The 26,320-nt window shown below is 37.3% G+C and overlaps 1 protein-coding gene across 1 annotated transcript; it reads right to left on the bottom strand.

Moving 5' to 3' along the window:
- Nucleotides 1–48: 48 nt before the first annotated feature.
- Nucleotides 49–26,208, bottom strand: LOC137401088 (serine/threonine-protein kinase PAK 4-like). The gene is made up of 15 exons (XM_068087441.1): nt 26,050–26,208; nt 20,040–20,266; nt 18,187–18,404; nt 17,996–18,094; nt 15,548–15,735; nt 13,627–13,794; nt 12,270–12,433; nt 11,761–11,913; nt 5,881–6,069; nt 5,528–5,664; nt 4,376–4,502; nt 3,804–3,929; nt 3,354–3,488; nt 3,069–3,246; nt 49–808 (listed from the first exon to the last, which is right to left on the bottom strand). The coding sequence occupies exons 2-14, from the start codon at nt 20,232–20,234 to the stop codon at nt 3,097–3,099; spliced, it is 2,049 nt and encodes a 682-aa protein (XP_067943542.1). The 5' UTR covers nt 20,235–20,266; nt 26,050–26,208; the 3' UTR covers nt 49–808; nt 3,069–3,096.
- Nucleotides 26,209–26,320: the final 112 nt, after the last annotated feature.

The following is a 26,320-nucleotide window of genomic DNA, read 5'->3' as shown; positions in this document are numbered from 1 at the left end:
CACGAAGAATTATCTGCATAAGACTGAAATCCAATTGGTTCATTAACATTGGTTCAATTATACTTTTACTTATATTTTATGTATTATTATAGGTGTTACTAAAAATAACAACTCAGTAGGATGTATGCAGAAGCTAATCATTACAAAAGAAAAAAAGTGAACTTACAAAATGTGAAATAGACTTAAACATTACAGTATATAATTATAAAAAATACATATGTAATCATGATGAATCCGTAGAATATGATGGTAGTTGGTCTATATAAGTTAGCAAAAGATGTATGCATAATAGGCCCGAGGGTAGAATTGTGCGAATGTCTGTTTAACGATATGTTAAGATTGCTGTAAGGCAAACTGTGAAAGGGTAACAAATAATTCCGTTCTGTACAAAAAAAAATTAATCATTGCTCAGTGTGCATAAATATGAGAGCTATTGTTGGGTGATGTGACGCTGGTGATGCGTGTGTTGGCTGCAACATAGATATCCAAGTAATTGAATGGGGAGAAAGAGTCTAGAGTAGGAGTGGTTATGGTATTGCTACATCTCATATCAACTAGCAGCTTCTAGAAGAATCGCTCTTGCTCTAGCATGACTGACCACAGAAGACACATATAAGCAACATGAATGGCCACATTGAGATTTAGTGTCTTCATAGTCCGTGTAAAAGAATTGAAGGAGCACCAGCTGGTTGAATAGATAAGGCAGTGTGAGAACAACTGGCATAAAAGCGTCCAATCGCTTGTTAAAAGGTGTCAGTTCATTCAACGCTTTCAGTGACCATATGCTTCCTGTTTTGATCAACAGACTCTACGAAAAGAAGACAATACAAGGTGAGGTTATATAAAGGTGCATGATTCATTGGAGTTGCTTCCACGTCAACGAGGTTAGTAAAGCGTAAAAGACAAAATGGTTGTAAAAACGGCTTTGTCCCGATTGCCGGCCACAAGATCAGTGAAATTCTGCATTGGCCAGAATCGAACAATGTTTGTCCGATTTCTACCAATCATATCTCGCAAAAGCGCCGCAAACAAAATGGCGAAATATCCTGTTCCTGAAAGGCTCAGTATAAAATAACATTAGCATTTGGTGCGTTTATACCAGGATTACTTAAAATCAATGCTAATTAGAAATTACTATAATTATTACATGTACATGGCATGTAGCAATGGGAGTGACTCTCTTTGGTGTTTATGCTGAATGTGGTCAAAATGGAATGGATATCAATGTTGTACTTCATTGGCTAAAAATTGTGACAACTTGCAGTCTGAGTTTTTTGGTGTAGTCTATGCAAAAACGTTTTTCAAATCATAAACAGACTAGAAGCCATTCCCACTATCTCGGTGGTATCGCAACTCCAACTAATCATCCTGGCGTCAGCACACCTTAAGAGTAAATATATAGAGACTAGCTGTGCTTATCCGGCGTTGCCTGGGTAATAAAAAAGTCTTTGGACAGAAAATTGATTTGTATTTAACGTATAACAACATTTGCCATTCTAACGTTCAAACTACAAATCATGAGAGAAGTGTTTGGTGCAGTTGAAATAAATTGCGAGAGAAAATAAAAACAACTGCAAAAGGTTTTCAAACGTTGTCAAACAACTGTAACTTTCAAACTCTATATTATAAGGAAAAGTTTTTGTGCAGGACAACTAAATTAAAAATAAAAAAACTAACTGTAAAGGTTTTCAAACAACGGTAAATTTAAAATTTAACTTTCAGCGACAGTGGAACCTCGGTTCTCGAACATAATCCGATCCAGAAGGTTGTTCGAAATCCGAAACAATTTTTCCCATTAGAATAAATCTATGTAAATTTTAATCCGTTCCACGGCGAGAAAACAATTTCGGTAAAGTATTTTACATTTTACACCATAAACTACCGTATACTGCATACTATAAATAAAAATGAGTAGATATAGATCATGTTTAATTTTAATAAAAGGTTTTCTATTTATGATGATGGAAAAAGAAAACAAAAGTAAACATTTCGCATGTTTTGTTCTGAAAACATGAAAAACATTAAAGGTTAAGATACAATACCAAAAATTGCAGAAATTGATAATGAAACAGCAAAAAATGCAACAGATCAGCTACATCAAAAATCGTAGGAAAAAGAAAGTATAAACAGCGATGGCACATTTACTTCACATCTTTGAAGGAGAGTCCTCCCCCAAAACAATTTAGGGTAACACGACTGGAGGTGTTATCTCCCTAGCAAATCTCTTCGGTAGAGGAGACGTTGTCCCAGATGGTTCCTCCCTTTTGTAAAGAATTTATGAAATGTAACTTACATCTCCGTTTGTTAACGAATGTTTCCATGCTGTTTCCGGAGCTGTTCCAATTTCAATGCGCATGCTCCGGTTTGGTCGAGAACCAAACTTATGTTCGAGATATGAGACGAACAAATCTCAAAATCGTTGGTCGAAAACCGAGTTGGTCAAGAACCGAGATTCCACTGTATATAATCAGTACACAAATCGCCAAATTTAAAGTTCGACATAAATCAATGTCGATATCGAGGGGCGGAATAAATTAGCCCTAACAAAAAATGAAGCATCGTGTTGCATAAAGTTAGGGTCCCAAAACAGTTCTTAACAGAGGCATCATAACGCGCGCTTGCAATGCTAAAATAATTAGCATGTGCATGGGGAATGTGGTATATAAAAACATATTTAATCAATTTGCCATTTTAGCTCAGTGGTCGAGTGTATGGATAAAAACTTGTTGTCGCATTCGTTGGGAGTTCAAATCCATCAGGTCACGGAATTTTAATATCAAGATTTTAATAGCTATAACCGGAATGACAGACATACGACATACTTTGAGAAATATATATATAGATTTGTAATCGTTCCCATTGTTACAAATGGGGGCACTCCAACTATAATAATAAGGCAGAGTACTTTTTTTCTTGACCGGAGTGACTGAATAAGCTAATCACAGTCCAAGTAACAATAAACAATCACAACTCACGACAACCAAACCATGCAATGTCAGCTCAGCATCCGATTGCAAGGTGCAAAATGAGATGAAACTGTTGCCATTGATATAGCAATGGAGGCAAACCTGTTATGATAGATATATAGCCTGAATTTCATCTGAAGGATCTCATTAGTGGGGTGAGACACTGAGGGTTTATGGGCTGCTTGAGAAACGGGTGCTGGAGAAGTTCATAGGCGGTGAATCTCTTTGATGGGTCACGAACCAGCATTTGGTCGAGGAAGCCAAGCAGCTTATGTGACACCTGGAGAGAAAATCAAACTCACTGTCAGAAAGCACCCATATGAAAAAAAATTGATTAAAAGACTAAGCTCTCCAGTGAATGGGTGGATGACAGTATATCACACTTACTGAGTGAGCATTCTTTAGTCGAGGTGGCGCCATGTCACGAATGTGTCTCATGGCTTGGAGTGGAGGCTCATTGAAGAAGGGAGGTTCTCCATCTACCATCTCAATTATCATAATACCGAGAGACCAGATATCAACCTGCGAAGTAAAGTCAGTCATGATTTCCTATCACCCCACACTTATGAGATTATATAGTTGATGTAGCAATACCATAGCAAGACAACTTCATAAAGAAAAGAACATATATGAGACAAGTACAGCACGAGCCTTTATTGCTAGACTATTAATTGAACTGGTTGCACTCAATTGGCACGAGGAAAGAGAATTCATGTAGGTCAATGCTAACATCTAATGATGGATTTTATCTGTCAATGTATGCGGTATGTTCCGCTCAGCTACATGAAATGCTTCAATAGGTGGTGAAGAAAGGAACTGCACACAAACGGTACATACTTCAGGTCCATAAGGCAGCCGTGATATGACTTCTGGGCTCATCCAGTATGGAGTGCCAACTAAAGACTTCCGCTTAGGGAATTCTCTTGTCACTTGAGCGCAAAAACCAAAGTCACTGAGCTTCACCTGTGGAATAAGGATGACAGAATCAGACACAAATTCCCACACTGCAACAAGCACACAAGGTCCACACAACAGAAATACAGAATGAGAAGTATAATTGGGCTGCTGGTCTAATAGAGCTTACTCATAAATACAAGAGAAGCAAACAAGGAAGTCGCTTACTGTCAACAGGTTGCAAGATGCAATGTTTAATTCTAACAAGTCAACGGACGTCACAGATTTTTAATTAAAAACTAGTCTATAGGTGCAGGTAATACTAAACTAGGTTTTCGATACGCTGCTAGTTATTCACATTTTGTACCTAGGAAGATATAGAAGTACTGAATCTAATGTGGGAATACCAGGCGCATGCATGAGTAGACAATGCCAGGCGCATCCATGGGTAAACAATGCCAGGCGTGTGCATGAGTTGAAAAACTTTGATATAGAAGAAAAGTATGCCTACACACCTGACCATCATGTGAGAGAAGGATGGAGTCAGATTTTATATCTCGATGTATGACTCCATTGTGGTGAAGGTAGGCCAGGGCTTCAAGCACAGATTTCACCACACAAGCTATCTGATCCTCAGTTATCCTAGACAGGAAATTGAGCATTCTTTACATTCCTCCAAGGCTACCATTAGCGCAATTGGAAGTTTTATCTCTACTGGCTATCACCTCTAATACGACTATCTCTTCTTACAGCAAATAGCATAATCAATATCGTTAACTAACATCGGTTCATCGGCCTCCTTCCAGAAGTACAATAATGTAAGAAGCTCTCTACTAAAGATGCCTTAGGGGCTCTGCCATTAAAGACAATATTGTACATGAGCATTCAGAAACTTGCAACATGCAAGTTTCAACTTGTTCAACAACTTGTTCAGCGTTTCAATGGTAACAACATGTATATATAAAACAGTCTAAAATGTTATATTATTACATAGATATAGTAAACACAACATAAGGTACATTTAAGCACGGCCACGTGCTGAAATTGGTGGAAGTTTCAGTAGAAATCATGAAATAGACGGAAAACATTTGGCCGAAATTCACAGAATTGTCAAAGCTGTGCATGCACACCGAAATCGTTGACGAAACTCGTTTAATTGGCCGAACAAATTATTAGCAAGAGCAATTTTAGCGGCTTGCGTGATTAGTATAGTTTGAGACACATATAGCAACATGCAAAAAAAATACCAACACAATTCAACATAGTAAATACGATGCAACTGATTAGATTGCTCTTGAGATGGCATCCCTTTCTAATCAGTGGGCATTGTATTTACTATGTTGAATTGCGTCAGTATTTATTGTGTGTCGTTATATGCATCTCGAACTATACCAATCGCAAATGCTGCTAAAATCCCGCTCGCTAATAATTTGTTAAGCCAATTGAAAGAGTTTCGTCAACGATTGCGGGTGCACGCACAGCTTTGACAATTCTATGAGCTCCGACCAAATATTTTTGCGTTTTTCGTATATTTCGGACAAAACTTGCGAAAATGTCGGCATGTGTTGTCGTACCTTAATGCAAAGCGAGCAACCAAATCAATCAGATCTAGTAAAGTGTCATAACAATGAGCTCTTCTAAAACAAATCTATGACAGTATTACATACTTCTGATGCTGAGTGATCAAGTCTGTGAGAGCACCACCTTCCATGAACTCCATGACAACCCACAATTCATCAGCGATGAGATAACTGCCATACATCTCTACGATGTTTGGATGATGGTAATCTCTCATGATGACAACCTAAAGTGCCACAAATCAACATTCTGATAACATTCGCCTTGGAAGTCAAATACTTCCGTTAGTATTAATTTGTGTTCAATATAAAGGAAGTTCAATACTGCACCTCCAACAGACGATACAATTTCCTAAGTGAAACTGCTTGCATAAATTACAGAGGTTACAGACACTGAGAATAGAGTAAGCAGAGGAGAGCAAAGGAGAGGAGATGTCACACACCTCATTGAAAAGAAGCTCTCGTCGCTGTTGCTTTCTCAAGTCCATCTGTTTAATAGCAACTTGTCGGCCAGTTGCGAGCTCCTGAGCGATAGAAACAACGCCTGTCGAACCTTCTCCTATCTTCTGAAAAGGACCGTACATGTTCCCTGGGTTCCGCGGGTCCACAACATTCTGCAGGGCTTGCCGGAACTATACAAAGAGAGCGGTAAAACATGTTTTGCTTCATTCACTCTAAAGCTATTGCAGAGCAAACATGGAGGAACCAGTATGGGACACGAGCATTAGAGATACATTCGGGTAGTTTTTAGAATGTTCAAGGAGCTGTTCAAAAATCAGCTTTCAGCCAACATGGAGAGATATTTTGTGGTTGAAAAACATGAAAATAGTGAATTTGTCATAAAAATGTCATTCCTACATAAGACAAAACAAATAATTCTTTTGACATTTTGGCATCTAACACAATTACAGGTAACTCATCAGCTGATATCTCATTAGATTGTGCGCTACTAAAAAGGATGCCAATAGTTTCAAATGAAAGCGATTTGCAAGATAGAATAGCTGGAGCACACAGAACTCTATGATTGAAAAATGCAAAAAGGAAAAACTCTTAAAGGACGAGTTAGCATATTTCATACCGATAATGATTTAGTGCAAGTTGTAGCAAGCAATGAAAGCATCTGAGAACTGAATAACTACATATCTCATAGTAAGCTATGAGAATCTCCTGAATACACTTGAAATGACAACACAGAGGTGATAGCATAACCACCTATCATCAGTGAAGGAGGAATAGAGATAAAACCAGCAGTTAAGCTAAACCCAGCAGTTACTAGCCTGAACAGGAGGCAATTATGGGAAATGATCGTCCTAATTATAGAGGATGAACAGCAGCGGTGTGTGATGATTGGTGTGTGACGATTGCTTAGCTCAGTGCGGTTGGGAGTTTAGGAGAATAGATAGGAGTGAATCATCAATGAGAGATTAATAACAAAGGGTGAATAAACAAGGGGATGAGTAAAAGATTGACAACACACAAGAGCATTCATCACTCCAACTACGACCTCAACATTCAGGTGGAGAGAGAGCCTCAGCTACGTACGACAACTAGCAGGTGTGCTGATGACAATCCCATAAACAAATGACTTGATTTGCAGGTACACAGGGATGATGAACAACTGAACAACAGACAGCTATACATATATACAAACATATACACATCCATATACAGTATATACTGTAAGTCCTTATGCTCAAGCCGCGCGGCTTGTCGTTGGGCGCGGCTTCTGGTTCAAGGTCATAGGCCGTGGCTAAAGCCAAGTTTTTAAAACTTACATGAGGCTTAGGGCGGCTTCTCAATAAATGCGTTCTCTGCTCAGTTCCGCGCTATAACCATAGAATCGCAGTCATGATACACTTTTATGTACAAGATTTTGGCGAGCTACTCGTTTATTTTCAAGGTCATGTTTATGGAATACTTTAGACTAAAGAAGAATTTATCGCTAATGTTCAACTCACCAGTCATAGGTTATTAAAACCGTTTCATTCTTGACTGGCATCTTTCCATAAACGTGAAGCCCTCTAACAGCGCAATAAAAATCTAGCTGAGACATGGCAAGTAAGTTCTTGATGCAAGGGTTTAGGAATTTTAATTCGAACTTGGAAGTAAAAGAAAATTCTTTTCACATGTACTGATGTAGCCTGTTTTCTTATTCAAGAGGACGGTGGGGTATAGCAAAACCCTTCTCAACACTCTTGCTCCTGAAGGGGTCAAGGACAACAAAAACTCGGTCATTAGCCGCGGTCTGTGGGCATACGCGGCTTGTTGGAGGATTATTTTTTCTTTTGTGAGTCATCTGGTTTTGAGCACAAGCCGGGCGGCTTGAGCATGAGGACTTATGGTATACATATATTATTTCCGTACACATACATATATATATATATATATATATGTACACCTGTATATATACAGTCAAACTCGGATAGCTCAAACACATGGTTAAGTCGAACGGATTTGCCTGGTCCGTTCCCACGCAATGATGAAATGCTTTAGATAACTCGTCCTCAACTTGGTTAACTTGAACAGTTTTTTTGCCCAACGGCTACTGAGACGGTTTTTATCGCTTTAGAATATCACCTTATTCCCAGCCATTGAGATAAACATCAACTTTTAGTAGTTCTTAGGCGCCCTTATTACCACCATCGGCAAAATATTTTCGTTAACGACTTTTCTAAAGGTTGGCAAAAAACCAACTTTTACCAAACATCCGCTTAGCGATGGCCTTTCGGAAGCAAGGAAAAGCGAAGTAACCTTTGGATAAACTTGAAGTAAAATCAGCAAAATTGATCTTGGTTAAAACGCTCAAAAGAAAAAGATGTCTTTTCTTCTGAGCATTTCAACCGCGATCAAGCTTTGCCAATTTTAATCTGAAAACGCCCTGGCAGTCACATCACCTAAAACAGCAAACAAATCAAAGTGATAGAAAAATCGCTATACTTTCTGATAAAATTTTTTTAAACTTTACATTAGAAGCATGTAATTTGCAACAAGCCATCTATGCTTTTGATTTATATATAGTTTGTATATGTACATGTATCTACTAATCAATACATGGACTTGTGCAGTGCTCTAATAACTTGAATGCTCTGATAACTCGAACACTTTCGCTCGGTCCCATGAAGTTTGAGTTATCCGAGTTTGCCTGTATATAAATGCCTGTATATGCACACATATACCTACTAGTTGAATGTTCGGCGTTGCCAGAGTAATAAAAGTCTTTGCAAAGAAAATTTAGTTTTATTTAACATATACAACAGTTACCATTCTAACTTTCAAACTTCATATAATGAGGAAAATGTTTTGTGCAAGTCAAATAAATTTTTAAAAAAAACTATAAAAGGGTTCAAATATATATATATATATATACATATGTGTACATATAAATATATACATTGTATATACATACGTGTACATATAAATATATACGTTGTATATACATACGTGTACATATAAATATATACATTGTATATACATACGTGTACTTATAAATATATACATTGTATATACATACGTGTACATATAAATATATACGTTGTATATACATATGTGTACATGTAAATATATACATTGTATATACATACGTGTACATATAAATATATACATACAGATTGTATATACATATGTGTACATATAAATATATACGTTGTATATACATATGTGTACATATAAATATATACATACACATTGTATATACATATGTGTACATATAAATATATACATATACATTGTATATACATATGTGTACATATAAATATATACATACACATTGTATATACATACGTGTACATATAAATATATACATTGTAAATACATACGTGTACATATAAATATATACATATACATTGTATATACACGTCCATGAATGAGATTTTTTATTACGAGAATCGCCATCTTTCAGTACCTCCTATTGAAATCTGAGTAAAAATATACTTTAACATGTAATTTTACAAAAAAGTTCTTCATTTTCATAATCTCCATAATCTCTTCAAAATTCTATCATAAAATGAGCAATATTATAAATATTAACATGAAACGAAAATAAAATAAATGTTTTATTGGTCACTGGTAAGGTGACGATGTCAACGCGTGGGAAACTTTTTTACCATTGTTACATTTTACCTGTATAAACATGAAATATAAACTCCATAATGTTCTTAAAGCAAAGTGAAACAATTTTTGTTGAAGTTTAAATATAATTCGCAAGCATTTTAATCTCCAAGTGCCAGTTTTATCATTATTAACATATGCAATACAGTGTCACGCTCACTATTGAAATTTGCCACGATAGTCATAGGCTCACTTGTGAAAATTATTATAATTACCTCACTATTCTATCCAAACAAATTTTCAGTAAAATGGGAAATTTGACACATCTAGCCATTTTTTACAATAACAAATGACCTTGAAACACAAATGACCTTGAAACACCAGCATTGCAAAAGGAATTTACATGGTGAACCCTACACTCCTATTCAACTATGATTATCACGCCAGCAGCGCTAATTTGAAATTATCCAGGTCTCCATCTTCAACAATGAGAAAAGAGTCATATGCTTATTTGGCAAAATAGAATTTACAGAAAAATGCAGAAGAGATTTTGCAAATTGCTCCTTATTGGTTTCAATAACATACACTGGACTTGCCATTTTACTAAATATAGTCATGCTGATGAGTGAGTATGGGTGAGCAGGGTATGAGTGAGCATTGACGATCGTCATAGCCATTTCTCTTTAGCGTACAACTACATTTCCTAAGTGATTCAATAAATAATGATATAACAAAGCAAACATTAACAAAACTAATTGCATTTTAGCAATATGGATATAAATATATTACGCTGTTTCTGAACTATAATTTTTGTATTTTAACTTGAAATTGAATGATATTTTTCAAGTATAATATTTAACAAGTATTCCATATTCATTTTTCATATATGTATTATGTTATATTCATTGGTTATTCAATTTTAATTTACCATTTACAATTATCATCTAAATAATAATTATATTATTCATCAACATGATATAATAATATTAATAATAGCTATATAATTAATTTAAATAGTACATCATCATATTAAAATATTACCTATGCTCAGATTAGATACCAACTGCTGATAGTAAATATTTATTGTTCATATTCTATAAAATATTTATTATTAGTTTATTATCTGTTTCAAATGTTAGTAATCAACATTTGAATCAGAAGAGTTGCTAATTTTCAGTTAGTAGAATTGATAAGAAAATGAACTTTAAATATCATTCAATAAATACAAACAGATTTATTGACTGTAGCATCTGTTTATGGATGCTACAGTCAATAAATACAAACAGATTTATTGACTGTAGCATCTGTTTATGGATGCTACAGTCAATAAATACAAACAGATTTATTGACTGTAGCATCTGTTTATGGATGCTACAGTCAATAAATACAAACAGATTTATTGACTGTAGCATCTGTTTATGGATGCTACAGTCAATAAATACAAACAGATTTATTGACTGTAGCATCTGTTTACGGATGCAATTTTATTTGAATTAAATCTCTTTTAATTTAATAAGGAATATGTTATTAATTTCTATACACCCACTAAACAACAATGTTTTTACTTAGACTGGTTTAGGAATAAAGTACTATAATAGCGATGTAGGCTACCTTGTATAATATTATGCTGATTGTGCAGCTAGCATATACCATTCCAAATGGGCTTTCAAGGAAAATGCCAACTAAATTAAAAGATCAAAGTTACCATTCAATCCGCTACGCATAGAGCAGGAAAAAAGCCGAAAGCAATAGGCAGAGGTGCTGTAATTATTATTACAATATGACTGAGAAGAGAGAAGCTAAGAGAGATGAGGGGCGACAAGTATACAAATCACCGAAGCAGCGTACTACATTCCTGCAAGTCAGTAAACACACGGTGGCATGTCGTGCTGAGCATCGTTCAGCAGTGTCCTATGACTTGGCCCTATGTCACATGTATTTGCATGCAGATGAGATGTCACAAAATCGTCAATATATCATGGACCAATAGTCCAATTTTAAATTTTTTTCCAAGTTTTAATAACTAAGATGTTATATTATGACATAATAAAATTTAAGAAAGTTTGGAAGACTTTGAAAAATTCACTAAATTTTATGCAAGGTTCCCATAACAAAAGATCTTACCTACATACATATATACGTTCATGCAGCCTGCATATAAACCAAGCTAGACATGCAAGACACTTGGAATTTATATCAAAAGTTCAGTGTAAAGGTCATCCCATTGCAGCATCTGTATAAGAACAGCCAACGTGCAAAGCATTGAAATATATTACCTGATCATGAGTGAGTCTTTGATGTTCCAGCGGTTTGGAACTATTAGATGCCGGAGTGATTTGATTGTGTAGCTGAGAGTTGGACTGAGGTGGGGTGGAAAAGCCGGGCAACCCATTCCCGTTATCATTAGCCGAGGCTAGGTCCTTACCAGCCTATATAATGGACACCATGCATGAGCAAAGCTAGCCAAGCCAGTTATGGGAGAGCAGGGAAAAGACATTGCATGCAGTGATAAAAGAAGAGGCCTGGCAAGGAGCAGGCAGCAAGGAGCAGCGATAAGCGGGACAAGTGTAATAAATGAGCAACTTGTCTACCTGTAAAGCAATGCCCACTGAGCAACACATGTACTCCATCCATAGTGAGGTGTGTCCATATGCAGAGTTGATTCCATCCCTAAGCCATGTCGTTCAGGTTTGATAGCCCAAGAGAAAGGCGAAAGAATGAAGGAAACAGGGAAAATGACAAGTCCATTATGCTCAACAAACTTAGCCATGCCGAGCAGACTCACCTTATCAAACTGCTGCGGCTGTGGCGGCAGCGGACTGCTACCATTGATGTTTTGTGGCTGTCGAGTGAGAGTGGAGGGGTTGTAACCATTAGGAGACCGCTGGTCAGTGTAAGGGGACATGTGCGGACTATGCATGCTTCCATCCGTCATGTCGCGCGGTGAATCTGATCAAAACCATCACAATACACTGACACACTGACAGACAGGAAATACGGCTTGACAATGGTTAATAAATTATTCAATTGTTATATTTGTCATTTAGCAGCATGTTACAGCAAGTCAGGGCGACAGTCTTCTAGTGTATAAAGTAATTGATAGACTTGAATAATTGTTAACTGCAATATATATAAATATATACATATATACATCTATGTATATAGTACAACAATGTGTAGGTTTCGTAACAAACCAAACTATAGCAGAAGAGGTATTTGATTACCAAGAGTTATTTAAGATGTTTCACAAGCAGTTCCAATTTATACGAGTAGCTTTCATATAGCTTTTACATATCTGTCTATCTGTCATCATATAGCTCTTACATATCTGTCATATAGCTCTTACATATCTGTCTGTTGTCATCATATAGCTCTTACATATCTGTCTATCTGTCATCATATAGCTCTTACATATCTGTCTATCTGTCATCATATAGCTCTTACATATCTGTCTGTCATCATATAGCTCTTACATATCTGTCTGTCATCATATAGCTCTTACATATCTGTCTGTCATCATATAGCTCTTACATATCTGTCTGTCATCATATAGCTCTTAAATATCTGTCTGTTGTCATCATCGTTCACAAGTAAATCGTCCATAAAATTAGCTTTTGTAGAAATAAATAAAATAGAAATGAGTAAAATCAGCCGATGGTTTTCAGCCGATGATTTTCAGCCGATGGTTTTCAGCCGATGGTTTTCAGCCGATGGTTTTCAGCCGATGGTTTTCAGCCAATGGTTTCTACGCATTGGTTCTAGCTCTACTGACATAAAGCAACATCTTTATTTTGAAACGAAATATCGCCAATGCATTGGCTAAGCAAATTACGAATTTTGTTGGTGCATGTAGCCAGGCTTTGAGAGAGGTACCACGGCGCTGTTGGAATAGCCCTAGACTTTTGGTACTGTTATAAAATGAAGAAGTTTCTGTACAATTTTATCAGGCTTGTGGTAAATTTGATCAACATATTTTCAAGATTGCTGGGTGCTAAAGTTTAGTACAACAGTTAGTACAACAGGAGTACCATTATAACAACCAAGAGCTAGCGCAAATACATGGAGCGAACATAGCAACTACACAAGGAACACAAACACAGCGAAGACACATTAATAGGAAACTGGTAACAAAAGGTGCATACCGTGCCTAGCGTGCTGAGGCAGACCACTGGCCAGTCCAGGGAGCGGGATCTGAGAATTGCCACCATAGCCCATGTTGTGTGACATGCTCGGACTACGGGCAGGACCTCCTCTTGGCAGGCTCTGGTAGCCTATAGGTGGCATATCTGGCCTGTCATTGTACGATGATACTACAATAATAAAAGCTGAAAACATGTAAGGCGTATACATGGAAATGCATGTTTTTGTTAGGAAATCATTACTTCAAGATAACTGCGCCCCTACCATCAGGCAAATTAGCCAATGAAATGCAAGCGATATAAAAAGTATGACTACCAACATGGTTGCTACAGTTGTTAATGTTATTGACATCAAATGTCAAGCAAATGTAAAGGTCCCCATCACCAAGTGCACCAAACACCTAGCATCCAGGGGGCAGCACCCTAAAAGGACATATATGAGCTGGCCATGCGCAAAAGCTGTTTTTGCTTATCAGCTAGAGCCAAAAGTGAGTGCACAATAGCAGGAACTCTTAGGATAATAACAAGTTATAGAGTAAAGTTCTGTAGCCCGCTGAAGAGCAAGGTTTAATTTCAGATGCAATTCACTTCAACAATGCATTAATCATCAGCCAATAAAAGAACAGCTCAACAAATGCATAGCAATATATAGAACAAAAAAACAGTAAATTTCTCGTCGAAATCTGGATTGTTGGCTGTATCAACTGGTGAATCTTTTTACAGTTTTACGCACTACGAGTTGATTCTCATCCAGTGAAACTACACCCCAGCTCACTACATACACAGAGTAAGTACATTATAAACGAGCAAGATGTACACGTGTACGTTGCTTAGAATTGTGAGCTGACTATCAATGCAAGACTATAAATGTTTATTAAAATCACGGAAGGCTTATATGAAGATAAGTCAATGTTTTCATTTGAGAATCTCTATACACAAAAGAGGCCTAAACCTTTTTGGATTACAACCCGGTTGTACTTGGTCTAATTTGGTTTCTTTACTGATGGTAGAATGCATGCGTTACTACCACATACAAATCTTTACGTGGCGCAATACTAATGTTGGTAGATAAAAATTTAGATATCGACTCGACACCAGCCAACCTCAACAAGATACAAAAACACTCGACACCAAACAAAGAAAATCATCCGGATATTCATCAAGGCAAAGCACAACCGACGCACAGCGTTTAGCTCCACCACATCTGGCTGATTTGCATTCACGAGGAACCGTATGCTCAGTATTATCTCTTGCACAACACTCCCATTCACTACAGGAAATTACAGTCGCGAGTGAGTCTTGGCAACTAAAGAGCGACGGGCATGAAGAATAGCTCAACTTTAAGTGAGACAATACATCGGCCAGTTAAAACTATGTCACGTCTAGTGAGCAGAATGATTTTTTATGAAGATCTCACATTACAATGGGCAATAAAGGAGCAATGAAAGAAGCATTAGTAAATGATATGGTAGCTAGTAGCTGGTAGCTAGTAGCTGAAGCTGGCTACAGCCTTAGCCCGTATTAACTTATATAAACAGAGAGCTGAATAGCTGGCTGTGGGCCAGGGAATGTATAATATAGCACTCATCAGTCAATAGCTGAGAAAAGTGTAGTTATTTCTCCCCACAAGCCAGCAGTTATAGCAGCAATAACAAACATAGCGAATATGGTCAAGTGACATCCCTGAAAGATATGACCAGCTTGTTAGAGCATTCTAAACAAAATAAACTGCAGTAACAAGCGATGAGTAACAACAATAGTAAGTGTACGGGTGTACATGGATGCTTCAAATTAATGAAAGCGGATTAATGAAAGCAGATGTGTTCATGAGTTCAGCAGAGCCTTAAGCGCAGTGCCGGCTCGCCTACCTACCACCTTACATATACAACAGCAATTACAAGAAAAACAACAAATAGTGACGCACCGCGATGAGACATATCCTCGTTGACTTGATAGCTGGAGTTTGGTCTCATCTGAGGCTTGGGTCTGACGGGTGGAGGCACACGCCCCCCACTGCCTCGGCCATCTAGTGTTTGACTGCGCATGGGATCGTTTGGGTTCCATCCAGAAGACTGTTGTTGTGGAGGGCTGCCAGCCCAAAGCCCTGAACCCCTGCAACACGCATGCCATGCTGTCAAGTCAGTCCTCAACACCACAAGGTCAATGACTTTCACCTGACTCTTGTACCAATTGAAACCAAAGTCATTGTAGCTCCATGGAGGCAGCTTCCTAGACAACCAGTTTTAGATCCAGTGCTGCCATTCTATGGGTTTCAACCCTTTCACCAAAAGCAAATCTGAGAAATGTGTTGCGAAACAGCTTACTAGATGTACAAACTTTCAATAATGTGTATAAAACCCTAGTACTCTGTAAAACACCCAAATACCCTGTATAGCTCCGAGTACTCTGCATAACTCCTAAGTACTCTGTACAACTCCCTAATACTCTGTATAACTCCCTAATACTCTGTATAACTCCTAGTACTCTGTACAACTCCCTAGTACTCTGTATACTAAACAGTTAAAAGGCCAATGGGTTGAAGGTGTCTAAGTGTCTACTTGATAACATAGAAATCATGCAGTGAGCATGTAGTGAGCCCACTGAATACCAAAGCAAGTGCAAGTGACAGGTATGATTTATTGAGAATGAGACAAGCTGTGCATACACAGCCAACAGATGTATGCCGCAGTCATAGGGCTGTACCACAGCAAGCCCGCTACTAGTCTATCAGATTAAAGAGTTAGAAAAGCTGTCGCTGACTAGATTGTTGCTTTTTAATACTTTCGTCACTCAATTCATTTTTTACCGAGACAATTAAATATTTGATTTTCAATATATAATTTCGATGATTTTCAACCACAAGGGCTATGGTAAAGATTTTGATAGTCAATGAATCAGCATAGAATTTTATATTGGCTGATGCCATAAAGCAAGTCTACAAATGTGTTGCAGAATGAGCATGGACACTTTTCAGACCATCTACTACTACTATCATCATTACTAATGCTGTTAGAAATACAATAACCATCGGCGATAGTACTATTACCAGACTAAGAATCGTGAGTAGTACATAGATCTACGATTTGTGGAGCCTCCATAGCTGTAGTGCATCGGACACGGCTGGTCATTTCGATGAAGCGATCACAATAAAAATTTAATGATTTTGCAAAGTGAAACTGAGCTCAGAGTGGGCTATAAACACATTCCGATCAGGTCAACATAGGCAGCAGATTGTTTCCGTTCATTTAAGTACAGAAAAGATAGGCTAATTAACTACTCATCAATCAAAAATGTTTATCACCAAACCTACTAAACCCTAGCCATACGGTTCTTGACCAAATTCAAACGCTGCACCCAGTCCCTGCATGCGGCTCGTGGTACACAATAAGTTATAAGCCACACGTGTAAATGGCATTCATAACATGGTTTAAGCCAAGTTGCCTCGCTCCAGCAGCATTTTCCTCTTTGTCAAGATGAGGCAAGCCAATTTAGACCACCGTTTCAAATAAAACAAATACATTAACCATAGGCTATATAACACGATGGATGTCTTTGGCAAAGGAGTAACCTGCGGGCCAGTAATGTTACCCAGCGCTATTAAGTAGAATTCCTTTTACATTTTTATCAGTTTTCAATTGATGCTATTTTCATTTGAGACTCGCAGACTTTAGAAGTGATGATATAACAACATCGGTATTTGTCTGCTAATAATAAACAGTTTGCACGATCTAGGTGGCAAGGCCATGATCTATTAAGCTACATAGTTGTGCGTATTTCAGACATCTAATCCAAGCAATGGCTAGATGTTTCATGTGTAGCTGTGGGATAGATAGTCGGCCTTAGTTCTAGGTGTACAGCCAAAACTCGGCCTTAATTCTAGCTGTACAGCCAATGTAATGAGAAACAATCAGGAGATGAAGGATACAGTCATCATTACAATAGTAGTATTTTAGTAATTATCGAGCTAGTTTTGACTGCGAGTGTCAAAGGAATCATAATATGTTACCGTAAGCGGAGGCAGCCAGGCCTCTAAATGCTAGTCATTATGCACTGGATGTGAAAAAAGAAAAGCAAAGATGGCGGTAAGGTAGTTTATTAGCCATTTATTTAGGCATGATAATTATAGCTAGGATTAATTACATGCAGCTCACTCTCAACACCCATCTTCTGCTTCAGTTCTGCACAACAGCCGTCTGCACACGTCTCTCACATGTACTTGTACGCTATCCAAAAGCAAACCATCCGCTCAACCAGGCAGAGCTGGTACATGCTATTTGATATCAAAAACACATGCTAGAGTTTAGAACAAATATACTCCCTGAAAGCAAAAATATTGCTCAAAAATCAAGTGGCTATGAAGAGGCGTACACACCTGCGTCCTTCCTGCCTAGGCTGGCCATCCCAGCCATCTCTTCCGTCCATCCATGCGCCCTGTCCATTGCCATTGTGCCGAATGCTCCCTCCATTTTGTCTATAACCAGCACAGACACGTGCGAAATGCATTACAATCATACATCTGATAATCACACAGATGGAATAAGCTAAATTGTAAGAGAAATGAACCTGTTTGGGTCATGCCAGGATGGGGTACTCGGGCTATGTTGGTATCCGAGCTCAGGGTGCTGCCATGGTGGCCCCTCCTCATCTCGCATCGAATCCGAACGGCTAGGCATAGTCCTCAAGTGTTCATCTCCGTAACCGTTGCGCTGAGGTGGTGGGTACCCATATGGTTCACCTCCTCCACTTCCTGTTGGTGAGTTCATGCCCCTCAGCACATTCTGCTGCAAATAGATCCAGAAAGAAGCGTTGACCAATGTAAATCGGTTCTTCACGCACCGTTTTACAAGAGCCGCTGATGGACCCAAACAACAGATGTTGGCCACCCCATGAATGACTAGGGCTTCCATACAACTAGTAATGAAACTATTCACATCGGAAACGCAGAGTGCTGAAAATTGGCACGCTTTAGACTTAATTTTATATATAAATAAAATGTCTGGCAGCCTTGATAATTATTACACACTCAGCAACTGTTAACCCTCTCAAATCAATTAAATTTGTTATCATTTGCTGATTAGCTGACTGTTAACAATGCTGGTTAGCTGATTGTTAACAGTGCTGGTTAGCTGACTGTTAACAATGCTGGTTAGCTGACTGTTAACAGTTAGCTAAAATGAATAATTGATACTTTTGCTGTCACACATGAAGCTCTTTACAAATGAATCTCTGATCAAAAAATAAGCTTTTGATCAAATTTCGCAGTGAAATTTAGGTGAGTATTATCAAAAGAATACAGTTTCCCGGTATTTGTGTAATGTAGAATGCTTAATTCTTTACTATAATACTATATCAAAAAAATGGCTAACGCAATAGCTGTTATTGATGAGTTTTCGCGAAGGTTAGAAGTATACAACAGCCAAAAACTTCAAACATACAGAGATGTGGCTGAAAAAATTGCACATTAAAAAGAGGAGACAATCAGCTGTATATTAATAACTTCCTTATAATCTAAAGAGCAGCCATTAACTCCCTTTTCTTCTCTCATATGAGGCAGACGATCCAACTGGTAATATGTTCCCAGAGATCTCCAAAATAAATTTATTTTCACATGGCGTACTTTGTAGTGCACACCATTCCATGGCACTTGAGAGCTATCCATGTAGCAATAGTAATAGAGATTCCATTAGCATCATATTTTATAAGTGGAAGCTGTTTAGAGATGGAGAGATGGAGACGTTTAAAAGCAGCAGGCGTTATAGCCATTAAGCACTCACTCTAATACAACAGTAGCTTACAGTTTTACATGTATTTAACGCAATCCAAAATGAGCCATAAATGCCTGACTTATAACAAATACATCCTAAAAACCACCATTCTGCACTTTTTTGCACTGGCAGTTGTCTGAAGGCTTTGTGAGTGAATTGCTAAATGTGAATAGGGTATAGGCGCTCGTGATAGTAACTACCCACTCATTATATACTAGGAGCCCAATGTAACTGAACTAGGTGCTGCTACGCTGTCGATAAGCATTCCATGAAGCATTACACTCATACAAGACTGCAGGTAGGAGTTAAAAGGTAAGTATAGAGTAACGAAAGTCAGCGTGATCAAAGGCAACGGTGCTCTTCTTATATTCATCCTCATTAAGATTTTGTCAACTTGTAAGATAAGAAATGAATGAGGAAGCAACCTCACTTACGTACGATATTTCACATAAATAACAAAACAATAAGACTGCGTCCATCCTTGAATTGACATAGAAAATAGCAATGAAAGCGTTATTAAAATAGTAGCAGGTTGTAGCAGGCTGTAGCAGGTTGTAGCAGGTTAGTGTTGTTACTCACTGATAAATCTGCAAGATGTTAATGCAAGCCTTAGCAATAGCTTACAGCTTAAATCTGAAAGGACAGGCTTACCTGGGTGATGGCATTTGGGTCGACAAAAGGCTGTGGCCTCGATTTTGGTGAAATAACCCCAGCCCACTGCTTGGGTAGGTCAACAAATTCTCCTTGTCCAGCGTCATAACCTGTGTGAACCCTGTGCTCGAAGTTGGATGGTTTTGATATTTCTATCTTTTTTTTGTTTTTCGTACTTCCTTTTCTAGACGTCATCCTCCCCGAATCATGAGGTTCTTACTTCATGCCTAAAATCATAGTACCGTGATTATGCGCTAAAAAATTTATTTCATGGGTGTAACTAAAGCCTTATCTCGCTCAAAATATGATACCCAGTATACCTACGAGAGCCAGCATGATTGCTCAGCTATGCTAGCGGCAGGCAGTGAAGAGCTAACCTCAAGTGCTTGCTTGGAGCCAGAGACGATCACTACACTGTGACAGCAGTCACTGTTACGCTGGGGCAATATATCAAATAGCCAACGCTAACCACCAGTTCACTAATGCTGATTTACACAATGATAAATTTACCACCTCGTGTTTCACGTTTATTCTCGGCATAGGTTCCTTCACGCATGCAATTGCAAACTGGCTTCACAATAATAACCCATTCTATGCGAGTTTCTGTTATCCAACCAAGCATGTCCTCTACAACTGCGCACCAATCCCTCCCACATTCAGCTATCTCCTGTAGGTACTAGGAGATGCTCTCTACCAGTAGGGCAGACCGAACAATCTGGTCTAAAGCCTGGTTTCCATATGGCAGCGCAATAATCGTGCGCGGCCCAGTGATCGTGCGCAATGCATTTCTTGGGCCGCGATGCAGTGTTTCCATATCACGCGTAGGCGCCATGCCTGCATTGGACAGGGTGGATAATTTCCTTACTTTTTCGTAGGAGAGACATATTTCTTTGGAAAAACAGCCCTCCGTCGCGAAATTGCGCTGTCATATGAAAACCAGGCTTACTCTTTCATACGGGAGACCGATTTCTTCGGAACAGAGCACTCCGTTTGAATTGTGGGATAGGTTGAAAAGGTCTAGCGATGCATTGTGGGATACATCATCGCGTGCACCCGTCGCAAGGATCCATTCTGTTGGATCCTTGCGATCAGTGTACGCACGTCGCGATCGTCGTGCATTGACGTTTCCATATCACAGCTGGCCTACGCACGACGTCGTGCGCCTTGTTGCGCGCCTTGCGCTGTCAAATGGAAACCAGGCTTTAACAAGACATTCTAGCAACAACACCTTACTAGAAATGCACCAATCTTGTATAGGTAAATCCAAACTCTTATCTGATACCAATCCATATCAGCATCGATACAGAGGTTATGTATCTGGATCGCTCGCTATCAGCCGATTTTTTCATTTTCTTAAATTTCGAATACATTCTACCAATTCACTAATGATCATGATAATAGTATCTTAACGGACCATATTAATAAGTAGCGACTTCTTATTATTCAGATGTATCTAATTAATTCAGAAATTACTTTCATTTAAAAAAGCAATTTAGATTACAAGTCCAACTTGCCACAAGTGAACATTCTTCTTGTTGTAGTAAGGGCAACAATAATAAGCACCTACATTTATAGAGATGAAAATTATCTTAACCGAGTACAGTCTAAATGCAGTGTAATACTTCATCTTCTAGCTCTGCGTCATTTAATTTACAAATTTCTCTTTTTCTCAATTACTAACAAATAAATATTTGATATGTATTTCCACTAATAAAAAACGTAATCAACTTTGCAACGTGTATGATCTAGTTAGGCTTAGCTCTCAGTCATAATCTGGTAGATCGGATAGGCATATGTATCAGCTCTTGTATCTCCAATCTCTTCATTCTTGTTATAGTTGACTGAGCAAGGAATTTAATACCAGTCTTACCAGGCTATAATTTGCACCAAACACTACAGTCAATCCGTAGGTAATATACAGTGACGAGAGCGAATGAAAGATATGTACTAGCTACTCATGATCATAAAATAGTAGTATGACAACAATGCGACATGGTGATTCGTGGAAGCATTTGCATAGTGATGACTATTCAGTATCAACTGGAGTTCACACTTTAGGAATAGAAGAAGACTGATAAGGCGATAGATTCACGCTTACAACTTTGCATGATTGTAATATAATGTACATATATGTTCAGCCAAAGTAAAACTGTTTGTGAAGAATGAGATCTCAATTCTCGCTAATAACATTTGGCAATTATTACCGTCAAACCTCTAATTGAATGCCACTATTATTTGGAAGCCACTATATAAAGATTGAAAAATACATAGAACGCCACTTTTTAACTCATTCGCAACCATCGCGAGTAAACTTGCGGATTTTGATCGTAGCGAGGCTACTAACGTGAGTTATCTCGCCTTGGAAACTTACCCATTCCATTTACAGTTATTTCTAAAGTATAGAAGCAATTTTTTGAATGGTTATGAAGAAAAATTCCTGGCCAATCAGAAAAGCTTACAAATGCCTCAATGATATCTCTGGCGAAGGTTGTAGCCAAAATACTAAACTGATATCGGCGTCTACCTAAACCGGAAATCATCTTGACAACTTTAAATTTTATCAATAATGATCAATTTTTTTTCAACTCCAGAAGTAAGTATGTAGATTTAGAAGTGGTAAGACAGTGAAAGACTGCATAAATCAAATAAAAACATTACTTATAATATTTAAAAAATTTTATCAACTTTTAATTTTGGCATTCATCATCGTTATGCTTGAATAAAAAAACACTTTTTATGTAGTCAGCCGTAGTCAGACTAAAGTTATTATTCACTTTCCATAAGAACCCATTGATTCCTAGAGCTGTCTATGAAGTCAGAAAAGGAAGTCTATGAAAAGTCCAAAAACAAAATTATTGAACATGTTTTTATTATTTGAAACATATTTATGACAGTTTATTTGAGATATACTGGCATGTAGATTAGCTATGTTTTGGTTCGAAATTAGGGTTTTATGATTTTTATGTTCATGACTAACTGTTATTTGTTAAAATATTATTTATAACTGTGTATTGTATGTAGCCAAACAATAGTTTTAGCTTAATTACTTAGATTTTTACAGTTTTTATGGTGAAATTCTAACTTTGTTTCAGCAAGCAAAGGTTTTTGAAAACCAGAAATTTTCTAACACTACCTTCTTTGAGACACATGACAACCTGTAAGTAATATGAAATCCCTATCTGAATTTTATACCATTTGAAAAAGGAGACTTTGCTGGTTATTTTGAATATTGAATGGGTAACTTATCTCAATTCAGTTTATTGTAGGAGTAAGTTAAATTATAGCATTTTTCCGAGAAATAACTGGTATTTAAGGTGAATCGCATAAAAGTTAGTCGATTGCAAATGAGTTGAGTGAATGCCACCTTTTGACATTCTTTGATCTTTATGAACGCATAATAGCAAGTGATCAGGAGAAAAGTGTTTTCAAAATTGTACTAATAAAGACTTGGTTACATCAATAACAATTAATTCTTTCGTTGTTTCTGTTCGTATCGAAATCTGTTTTTCAACTCCAAAGCTGTTCTTTTTCTGTTATAACTTTGAAAGCAACACCATAGAAATAATTACTAACTGTATCAGGCTAATAGTAGTTAATGTTTAACATGATCTTGATACTTCGACGTATTTGAAAAATGGTTTACATTTACGATGGTATATGAATGACTAGTTTTAGGCTAAATGTTACGCTTAGCACTGCTGCTAAAAGCTTATCATTTGTGCAATGCATAAGTTTTGCTCTGCTCAAATGTGTTCAGACGCTAATATCGACTAGTTTAATCAACAGTGCAGAGAAGAGTTGAGGGCAAAAGTCACCGTGGAAGGTATTGGGCAGCCAGAAAAAAATGTTCGTTTCATCAAAAGCAATAACAAAACGCAACTGGCCAAGCATACTAACAAATATTTTTGTTTCAAAAATGTTGATTTTTGTTGCTACATGTATTATAAGTATCATTCGTTTATGTCACTTGTTCTTGAATATATATATTTGTAGCAATTGATAGATTATTATTATAGGTCTATAATTTATAAATTTGCAGATTTATAGCATATTATTTGATAGCATCCATACTGTTATTTTAACACGGCTTACAATGGATAGACGCTCATAACTCCTCTTCTATCACAGATAGAAAGCCGGGTTTGGCTGCAAACTTGCCAACATATCAATAGAGTGCAATGAGCTTGTATGGAACATCATTAAATCTATATATAACCTCAAATTTTCTGTGTACTTCGGTTTGTCCGCCTATAGCTATTAAAATGAAGAATTCATAGCACAGAAGATTTGATTTCGGGACCTCCCATTCTCCCAGGCAAATACCTTACCAATCAAGGTACACGGGAATGATGGAGTCATTGGGCGATATATGTCGCTACGTGCATTATAATATGTTCCGCTCCCTGTGATGGTACAACATCTTTATGCTTGCTCTCACGACTCTTACTAGATAGCATACTCAAATTAGCCATTGGCAATGTGCCAGGCTAATGGCAAGTGGTAGACAACTACAGTACCTCTCACTGTTCATAAGCTGATTTTTAATACCCGTGCAACGTCGACATTTCGCTAGTGTAGTTATAAAATGAAAATATACCTTCATATTTAGAATGAAATAAAAAATTAAAAGCACTAACAAATCCAAAGCAAGGCACATTAAAACAGGCTGTAATATCGTCGCAGGTTAATTGTAAGCAATAAATATCAACTGGTTGAGATATTTCTCGGCTTCCCACTGCACACTTAATTAGGGATCCTTGACAAGTTAGCAGATTATTTGTATCCAAAAGGGTTAATGTCACTTCGCCCTGAAGGAAAGTGCAAAGTATAGGCACAATCACTTCGCCAGTGAAAGGGTTAAATTTATCTTCCTAAATTCTGACGAGCTATTTAAAAAATACAACGCCAGCCTCTGTTTGAATGCCACCTCTATTCGACCGCCGCTATGAGGGAGGGAAATGTTAAAAAAAAGAGTCTATGGCATTCCAATAGAGGTTTTACTGTAACTAGAATGACCTTGCACAGCAGACAAAAACCCAAAGAGCTGAAAACCACGAATAAATCTCTTTTGTGCTGCGATATATGCTCCAGCAAAATAAAAACAATAAAGCAGGAGTCTTCCTGCAAAATCAAACTCGTCAACAATGTATTGTCACTCATTTTGAATACTTAATATCAAATAGGGCCTACTTTGAAAGCAAATCTTAAGATCCAAAAAATGAAGCAAATTTTGATATTACCTTCAACAAATTTCACGTAGTAGTGTTACAAATTACTAACATTTTCATTGTAACCTTGTTATTAAATATGTTAGGTAGAAGACCAAAATAATAATTACTATGAAAGACAAACTAAAAATTTGTTTGACTTGAACCCAATCAACCTAACCCTTTTTAAGGAGCCCATGGTTGACGTTAGTTATAACATACCACCCCAATGAGGCTGAAAAAAAAACAATAAAAATTGTTAACAAATAAAAACAAAAAAATCTCATGATACTGATATAATGTCCCTGATGAAACATACGTGTATAACGGCTAACTACACAATATTCTGTATAACTCTTGTTTTAGAACAAAAAATCCGATAAGACTTGTCTTAAACGTTACGGTTAACAAAAATGTTGATGTTGCACAATAACAGTGTCCCACTAGAAAGGAAATTTGAGAACTTACGTATTAAAGCAATTACCAGCTGTTATTTGTTTGATAGATTTATTTATATATATAGATAAAAAACAAATTTTCTGTGCAAAACATTTTTGATTATCCAAAGGCAAAAGTGAAACATTGCAATTGATGTTCAGAGAATAGACTTACTAGACTAATAAAACGGATGACGTTGTTTAAAAACAATTAGCAAAATAAAGCATTAATAACTTCAGACGCGTATAGCTGTTTAATCTCAAATGTTTACAAAAAATGCTCCACAAGTATACACGACTGAATAACCCGTCAACCAAATTCGATAAAGAAAATCGGTTATAATAGAAAAAGCAAAGAGTACTCACAATTTTACTAGTTACTTCACCAGCGTCTCTTCCCGTTGTTTTAGTTTGTACTCTAAATTGATGTATTAACGATTTACAATCCGATGTATGTGTTTTATGTTTCTGTGATATAATGTCGCACACCGTGAACAATTCGTTCGAGCGCCAATAATGCGATACCTTTTTGCGAACTTCACGGCTTTTAAAAGGTGACCGCTAGTAACCTTAAATGTCGGCCATGTTAATTTAGAACATCCGGGTTTGGTGTAACTTTGTATGATAAGATAACTTC

The sequence above is a fragment of the Watersipora subatra genome, chromosome 7 (genome assembly GCF_963576615.1).
Source record: "Watersipora subatra chromosome 7, tzWatSuba1.1, whole genome shotgun sequence".
Lineage (NCBI taxonomy): Eukaryota > Metazoa > Bryozoa > Gymnolaemata > Cheilostomatida > Watersiporidae > Watersipora > Watersipora subatra.
The sequence above is the reverse complement of the archived record's forward strand: the minus strand, read 5'-3'. Positions and strand labels throughout refer to the sequence as shown.